At 38.5% G+C, this 9,238-nt stretch overlaps 1 protein-coding gene and 1 pseudogene across 1 annotated transcript; both read right to left on the bottom strand.

Annotated features, from left to right (window-relative positions):
- Positions 1–202: 202 nt before the first annotated feature.
- LOC113313990 lies at positions 203–2,354 on the bottom strand (annotated as a pseudogene).
- Positions 2,355–4,610: 2,256 nt separating this feature from the next.
- Positions 4,611–8,768, bottom strand: LOC113313509 (protein NUCLEAR FUSION DEFECTIVE 4-like). Its single transcript, XM_026562292.1, has 2 exons — positions 8,061–8,768; positions 4,611–6,641 (listed from the first exon to the last, which is right to left on the bottom strand). The coding sequence occupies exon 2, from the start codon at positions 6,580–6,582 to the stop codon at positions 4,786–4,788; it is 1,797 nt and encodes a 598-aa protein (XP_026418077.1). The 5' UTR covers positions 6,583–6,641; positions 8,061–8,768; the 3' UTR covers positions 4,611–4,785.
- Positions 8,769–9,238: the final 470 nt, after the last annotated feature.

Raw genomic sequence — 9,238 nt, 5'->3', positions numbered from 1 at the left:
ATTCACTTAGGGTACCATGGTCGCGCTATAGGCCCCGGCTAATTAAACCCGACCAACAAAATACTAGAATTTGCGCAGGGCACCTCGGCCGGGGCTGTAGGCCCCGACTAATTTTATCCGACCAACAAAATACTGGAATTTGCGTAGGGACCACGGCCGAGGCTAATTTATAGACTTGATGTTTCACTGTTCTAATCTCCGACAAAACAACAAAAGAAAATCCAAAAAGGTTGAGCCCCGGTCGTATGCCGGGTGATACCTAGTATACATATAAAAATACATGTTAAAACATCCAACTTTAACCAACAATAAAAATAAATTGAAAAGGTGAACCGCTGGCTGTAGTTTGACGCTCGTTACTCATGAATCTAATACCTTAGATTTGGTATTAGAGCCTATCTGTGAAACCATTTCAGTATCTTCTGCTTCTGTGCTAGCCAAGGATTTCTCATGTCTGAACTTCTTATAAATATCTCCCTGGTAGAATTTTCTTGTCCTAATAAATAAAATGAAGGAACTTAAAGCTCCAATAAATGTTGCTGCTGCTAATATGATAAAACATAGCCTGTAACAATGTTTTCCAATGCATGTCAATTCCCTCACCGAATCTCTACCAAGTCCCATAACCTTCAATTGCTTCAAAGCCTCTTTGTCGTACAGGAAACCTGCAACTCGTACATTAAACACATAAGATCCGACAGCACGCCACAGTTATACAACGTCGAGTAATGTTTGAGTCCAAAGAGTTCAGATATAACTGTGTAGATTAATGTTATATGTGCACCATAGCAAAAACCAATAATTACGGATGCACAATAGATAGAACCGGGAAGCGGAAAGACGATAAGAATGTGACCCATACAAGAAGCAAGAAGAATGATAGCCATCACCAGAGTTCTGGGAAATCTCCACTTTGTAAGGAGAATTTCAGAAACAAAACCGACACAAACTCTTCCAAAATAGTTCCAAATACTTATAAGTGATACAAAAGTACGTATGGTTAGTGTTGGGTAGCCAAGAGATTCACCAATTTGACCCAAATTATCTATCGCTGTGAGACTAGTGCCGAGCCCACAAAATGACATAATAATAAGCAATAACATGTCAATGCTCAGTATTGCCTGCATGATAGTATAGTCTTCTCCCCTTTCCGGGGGATTGAAAACATCTGAAAAACAAGAAACTGTTGATTTTTGGTTCTCTTCTTTTCCTAATTGTCTCGTAGTCAATGGAAGAGGAATCGAGTCGACAAGAGATGGAGTTTCAACTGTTATAACCTTCGGGGGGTTAACATTTTGCTTTATTGTATTCCAGAGTACAAGTTCTTCTTTAATTGATATAACCAGAGGAATAAGGAGTAGGATGCACACAACAGTTGAAGTTACAACGTATCCGGCATGGGAGAAGTTCTTTTGATTCTGAGTTATAGTTATACCCATTATGAATAAAGCTAGCACACCGGATATCAATAGATACTTGTAAATTACTGTTCTTTCCACGCTTGACTGTCGAACGACTTCAATCAAACGGATTGCATAAACAAAGAAGAGAGATATAACTGCAGGGAACCATGCAATGAAGAGGATTAGAGATTTAGAGTCGTTACCATAGATGGCAAGGTAAAGCTGCGTCATGACGGCTCCACTCAGGCCAGTGAATCCCTTTAACAGTCCCAATAAGGTTCCTCGATTTTCTGGAAAGTTCTTTACAGAGGTGACCATAACACTTGTGAGGGTAAAATTCTGAGAATTGGCACCAATGCAAATATACAGGCACATCTGCCAAACGTTGGGTTTGGAGATATGACCACTTATACTAATCCACACCATGAAGTATCCAACAAAGTTCAAGGATGCACCAACAAGTAGAACAAACCAGTTTGGAGTCACTTCCGCAATAAGACCAGAGAAAATCCCAATACTACTTCCAAGGTCTTTGAAGAAACCAAGCAAGTTGAGGGTTGTCTGGTCGTACCCCATTGTTTTCTTTATTTCTTTGGAATAAATTCCGAAAATATAAATCCCACCCATGAGAAGGACAGCGGCAAAGAGCATGAACCACCTGCCTCGAAGAACTTGAATTGTGAAGCGGACAATGTTCTTCAAGCCACTGCCTGTTTCAAGCATCTCTCTTTTTCTTTTGTTTTCCTTCTCCTACTTCTTTCTTTTTTTTTCAGTAATCGGAAGCAACCAAATATATACGTAGTGGAGTAAAATGAAAATGAAGATGGACCCTCATATATATTTTGAGCTGTACCTAATAGTCTTGAGATTCTTTTGGGTTTCCTGTTACATATTGGACGAGAAGTTCTCTATTCAAAGTATATATCGAGCTAATAAACTCGTGATCAGTTTATGCCCACGTATACTGTGTTTCTACTGAAAGTTGTTTGCAACCATTTACTTCGCTTAGCAATTGACTAGAACTAATGTTTTCCATAAGTAGAACCAATGATTGAAGGAAACCGTATGACAGTAGGAGACTGGATCACAGAACAAAAAAATAAATAAATGAAATTACTACTTAAACATCACTTGTGCTTATAGACTTGTTTTTCTTCTTCACTTCAATAGCAGTTTCGATACGTTCGTTTTGTTCTGATTCGACCCCATCCTCTTGGAACTTACGCTTCTCCTTCTTTTTCTTCATCTCAGATGACATATCCTCCTCTGAAGTATTCCCATTGGTGGATTTATTGGCTCCTGATTTGCTCTCCTCCGTGGACTCTGTCACCTTCGGACATCCTTCTCGCTGCTTTGATTTGCTGAAGCTCCATCTGAAAATTCATTACATATGGAGTGAAGAACAAACCAGACGATTACAATACTATTTCATAATGCTAATTCAAAAGGAGTAAATAGCAAACCAAGGAATTAACAAAGCAAATGGACTCTTATGCTAGCCATCTATAGATGGCGAGGTGTAAATCCGCGAAGTAGGGGTCTTTTTCAATTAAGGATGGCCAACTTTTGTATTTTTATGAAATAAGAGAAAAGTTCAAAATGTTACCATGAGAAATCAAATGTGTATCCATTCTTGTTCCTGACACCTCTGATTTTTGCTTCTCATCATTGCCCTCATCATCATCGCTATCAGTGAGATACCCATTAAAATCATCCCTAAGCCGTATGTAAAAAAAAAACCCTGAGAAATGTGTAATTCAATCTTACTTGATTCATCTATAGGATTACGCTCAAAGCGTCCTCTCTCCCTATCTACCACCTCTGCCAATGAAGAAATCATAATTGTGTTCATGGAGAGAGATTGAACACGGCGGATAATTTTTGCTCAGCAGGCGATTCGCAGTTTCTAGTAGCTTAATTAAGAATAAGAAGTTTAGTACAACGTGCCATGGTCTACTTGAGGTAATCCACGATGGTACTACTTTTTTTTAACGGGGCTTATGAGTTAGAAAAATCCTTAACACGCGTTTTTGTACGAATGCCACTGAAAAAGGAGGACAGTCTTACACCGTGTTTGTTTACTCCTGACTCATCTGAGTCGTCTGGATCTGAATCATCTGGATCTGAGTGAAATCACCTGACTCATCTGGATTTGAGTCGATATGTTTGTTTTGAGTCAGATCTGACTCATCTGACTCAGAAATAAGTGAGTCAGTGGTTTGGTCCCATGAGTCAGGGGTATTTTGTTACCTGACTCAAATGAGTCCGAGTCAGGGTTTATGTCTGAGTCAGAGGTCGAGTCAGATCTGACTCAAAATGGAAAACAAACGGTCTGACTGCTGACTCGGTCCGAGTCAGGGGTTGACTCAGATTCAGACGCCGAGTCAGCTGCAAACAAACAAGTTCTTAGATGCAAGGTCACAAGTATATTTATTTTTCAAGTTTCAATTGACATTTCTTAAACATTTTAACAATTAGGAGATCATGGACACTCTTAAATGACAAGGCCATACATGATTTGTGTCATTTTCTACCCAAAACCCAAACGACAATGAATTGACATCTGATATTTTGATAATATGTTTCATTTATAAGACTCTACATTTTACAAAAAAAATAAACGCAATTCGAGATAGCAAACATCACCATATATCCATCTCAATTTCACTCTTAGATGACAAGATCAGACATGATTTGCGTCATTTTCTCTGCAAAACTCAAATGACAATGAATTTACATCTGATATTTTGATGATATGTTTCATTTATAAGACTCTACATTTTATAAAAAATAATAAACGCAATTCGAGATAGCAAACTTTCAGTTGTGAATTGTTTCATATCGGACCTTCACAAAAAAGGAAGATTTAATTTGTAGCTATACTTTCCTCAAAACATCTGCATCAAACACACTCTTTATCACCGCGTGCTGAATCTTTTTGCTCACCACCTTCTCTTTATCTCCCTATCACGATTCTCCTTTAGGACCATTACCACCCTCACCACATCTTTATATCTATTCTAATGACCACCAGATTCTCTGTGCCTTGCATGAAAAAGAGAAAGAAAATCGCATGCACTAGTGGTGGTCCGACCTAACCTTTGGTTAAATAAAATTCTAAAATTCTGCACTCTAATATGCATTTTACTCTGCAAAAGAAAAAAAAACATGTACTGCTGCACAAGAATGCAGTAATAGAACAGTATAACAATCACAAGGGGATTATATTTACCTTTGATTCTCATGAGACCACTCTCTAGAGTCTAGAGTCAGTGGAGTATACAGATGGAATTACACGTTAAGATATCGAACTTTAACTCACAATTAATTAGAAAACATAAAATGATGAGAGAGCTGTTGGCCGGAATCTCACGCCCGTTGCTCACATATCCGATACCTTTCGTTTGATATCAGAGTCCGTTGGTGAAACCAGTTCGGTAGCTTCGACTTCTGTGTTGGCCAGGGTTGTCTCCTGTCTAAACTTTTTATAAATATCTCCTTGGTAAAATTTTCTTGTCCTAATAAACAAAACGAAGGAACTTAAAGCTCCAATAAATGTTGCTGCTGCTAATATAATAAAACATAACCTGTAACAGTGTTTTCCAATACATGTCAATTCCTTCACTGAATCCCTGCCAAGTCCCATAACCTCCAAATGCTTCAAAGCCTCTTTGTCGTAAAGGAAACCCGCAACTCTTACGTTGAACACATAGGAACCAAGAGGCATTGCTAGCGTCCCACAGTTATACAATGTCGAGTAATATTTGAGCCCAAAGAGTTCAGATAAGATTGTGTAGATTAGTGTTACTTGTGCACCATAACAAAAGCCAATGATCACTGAAGCAAGGTAGATAGAACCAGGCATTGGAAAGGCGATAAGAATGTGACCGATACAAGAAACAAGAAGGACAATTGTCGTCACTAGAGTTCTGGGAAATCTCCATTTTGTAAGGAGGATTTCAGAGATCAACCCGACACAAACTCTTCCGAAATAGTTCCAAATACTCATGAGTGATATAAAAGTGCTTATGGTAAGTGTTGGGTAGCCAAGAGATTCACCAATTTGACCCAAATTGTCTATCGCTGTGAGACTGGTGCCGAGTCCACAGAATGAACCGATGATGAGCAATAACATGTCAATGCTCAGTACTGCCTGCAAAATGGTATAATCTTCTCCCCTCTCCGGAGGATTTAAAACATCCGAAAAACATGAAACCGTCGGTTTTGGGTTCTCTTCTTTTACTAGTTGTCTTGTAGTCGATGAAAGAGGAATCGGGTCCACAAGAGATGGGGTTTCAACAGTTAAAATATTTGGTGGCTTAAGGTTTTGTATCATTAGATTCCAGAGTACAAGCTCTTCTTTGATTGATACAGCTAGAGGAATAAAGAGTAAGATACATACAACGGTTGAAGTTATAACATATCCGGCGTGGGAGAAGGTCTTTTGTTTCTGAGTTATGGTTATACCCATTATGAATAGAGCTAGTACGGTAGATATCAAGAGATACTTGTAAATAACTCTCCTTTCGACATTTGACTGCCCAACGACTTTAATCAAACGGATTGCATAGACAAAGAAGATAGATATAATAGCAGGAAACCATGCAATGAAGAGGATTAGAGATGTAGAGTTGTTACCGTAGATAGCAAGGTAAAGTTGTGTCATGACGGCTCCACTTAGGCCAGTGAATCCCTTTAGAAGACCCAATAGGGTTCCTCTGTTGCCTGGAAAGTTCTTTACAGATGTGACCATAACACTTGTGAGGGTAAAATTCTGAGAATTAGCACCAATGCAAATATACAGGCACATCTGCCAAATTTCGGGTTTCGAAATACGGCCGCTTACACTAATCCACACCATAAAGTATCCAACAAAGTTCAAGGATGCACCCACAAGTAGAACAAACCAGTTTGGAGTCACTTCAGCTATAAGACCAGAGAAAATCCCAACCGTAGTTCCAAGGTCTTTGAAGAAACCAATCAAGTTAAGTGTTGTCTGGTCGTACCCGAGAGTTCTCTTAATTGCTTTGGAGTAGATACCGAAAACATAAGTCCCACCTGCACAACCCATGAGAAGGACGGAGGCAAAAAGCATGAACCATCTGCCCCGAAGAACTTGTGCAGTGAAGCGAACAATGTCCATCGAGCCACCACCACTTCCAATCCCTGTTTCCACCATTCTTTATTTTCTTCTTGTCCTCCTTTTTCTTTTCTTATAACCTCATCTTCTTCAGGAATCTGAAGCAACAAAGAAATGTATGTAATGGAGTAAAAATGAAGATGGACCGATGGAGACTCATATCATTGTTTCCATAAGTCAAACTTGAGATTCTTGTGGATTAATTTATATTCTTACATAGAGATTGCCGAGAAACTCTTTATTAGCCGGTAAAATTTCTTTATACATGACTCTATCAGATACCACATGTGGGTGAGGAGAGCAAGTGGTCGCAGATTTTTTTGATCGAGATAAAAGGGAATATATTAAGAAGGCCGCATAATTACAAGTAAGATGCATACAAATTCACAGAAGGAACCAAAAACAATTTCCAGCATATAGAAGAATTTGGAGCCTACAGAAGTCCCACGAAGCTAAGTGTATGATCGAAATCGAGTTTGAAGGCAAGTGGTCACAGATAGGTACTGAGCTCACTATCAGTTTATGCCTACTTACTAAGTGATCTACTTGCTACGTTAATGTGCTCAAGGGAACCATTTACTTTGCGTAGAAACTGCTCCCAAATTTGACTTCTCGAGATATTAATAACATCTGGGACATCATTGTTTTCATTTCAACTATGTAATTAATGTGTAGAGAATTGACATGTGAGGAGGATATCATTCTTTCTTAAACAACCATGTGAAACAAATTTTATACTATGTAATTGTTAATATGGGTTTCTGACTTTCGAGTTGCAACTTGTATTACTAAACCACGACTATAATCACTTGAAATATAAAAAGTTGCAATACATATCATATAAACCAAATATCGATGAACGGACGACAATTTCACACAAACCTACAGTGGGAGGGAGAGCCCATTATTTCACTACCCAGAATTAATTAATGAAATAGTACCGATTTCCTTGCACATGTCTCCCGATAATATTTTCTAATCGGTGATTATGACCGATCTTATAACGGTATAACAATAGGATATATTTTATAGATGATAAGTCAGAGTACATGAAATATGATCCCTGACGTTCACGACCAAAAAGAAAAAAAAAGAAGTTAGAAAAGCTACCCACACAGAAAATTCTAAACACAAACGGAGCACAACTGAAACAAAGACAAAGAACAGAAAGATCAACCAATAGAACAACAAAGATCGTGTGAACCCACAGCCCACAGCTTAAGGTGGTTGAAAAATCACCTCCTTCCAACTGATGACGAATTGCTCCAGAGTAACAACAAGATTGTTACCGTTTTTTATGATGACAGTCTGAGACCACTCCAAACATTACCTAGAACGAAGCGGCTTTGTTTTTATTGTTAACAAGAAATATCCACATGATCTAAGACTACTTGATGGGGTGTTTTAACACACAGCCAAGTACTTCATAGTTCAGTAGTTCACAGTCCACAAGAAGCAACAAAAACAATTATGGACAGAAGCAGTGTTACTTAACATTAAGTTTAAGTGAGAACTACCGCCACATCCATTTTTTAGATTTTTTCCGCCGTCAAATCCGCCGTCAGAAAAGTTCACTCTCGCACCTGTATTCTCGGTGAAAATGTCTCCCACGTCCAGATTTTCTAAAATTTTGTTTTTCCGAGATTTTTTTTCCCTTCTTCGTAAAGCGAGATGCAAAAAGAGGAATTAAGAGATGGGAGATCGATTTGGAGAAACTGATGAAACCAGGAAGGTCTTAATGGTGATTTGGGAAGGTTTGAGTTAGGGTTTGACTGAATTGGAAACTCTTTCGGCAAATGAATTCACTCTTAAATCTGTAGGTGTCGTTAAATCACCCAAAATCCTGTTTAATAATTGGGTTTTCTGGGTAAGGAAGGTATTTAGGATTTGTTGTTTTTGAAAAATCAGAACGTAATTCATTGTCTATTTCACTGTCGATTCTTCAATCGGATTTAATTGAGTATGTATCTAATAGACCGTAGTTTAAGCAAAACAGTGATAATGGTGATTGATGGTTGCAGCTGCCAGTGACAGTGAGGAGTTGAAGCTGTGGTTATCGTGATGATGAGCTATAACTGAGTCGCTGCTGTTGTCGGTGATTCAGGGAGATGGTGATGATCGGTGATGTTATTTCGATGGTGTTTAGATGGTTGTTGTTAATCTCAGAGAATGGAGGAAGCTATGGAAGTGGTAATGATCCTGATGGTGCTCGGATGAGACGACAGAGATGATGGCAGCGAGAGGTGTTTCTGCCATTGAGACAGTGACCGGAACCAATGGAGGTGTGACTGTTGTCACTGATGGTAACAATGTTAAAGAATAAATGGTTGCTGTTATTCGCGATAGAAGTCAGGGAAGTTAAGAATGAAATGGGTTTGGTATGCAGTAGTGCATGACTGCTTCAGTCTGTAATTGATTGATCACTGAGCAAAAAGAAATTAAAATGACAATTTCTAACCAGGCATGATACACAAGTAACATAACAAACAAAATGAAAATCTCATGTTGCTGATTGAAGGAAGCTACAGTTCTCATGATAATCCAACCAATTTTGGAGCACCACATCCTTTTAACTAATACCCTTAACATTGATTCATTATAGAAACATTTATTCCTTTTAGCTGGATTTGCACTTACATAGATAATGATGAGAGGGTTCCTTTATTTCTGGGTTTTTTTGCAGGAACAATGGCAG

Source organism: Papaver somniferum, chromosome 9 (assembly GCF_003573695.1).
Source record: "Papaver somniferum cultivar HN1 chromosome 9, ASM357369v1, whole genome shotgun sequence".
NCBI lineage: Eukaryota > Viridiplantae > Streptophyta > Magnoliopsida > Ranunculales > Papaveraceae > Papaver > Papaver somniferum.
This window is presented reverse-complemented; position numbering and strand designations above follow the sequence as displayed.

Excerpts from the sequence above, each read along its gene's own strand:
- LOC113313509 (XM_026562292.1), bottom strand. The coding sequence starts at position 6,582 with ATGGTGGAAACAGGGATTGGAAGTGGTGGTGGCTCGATGGACATTGTT.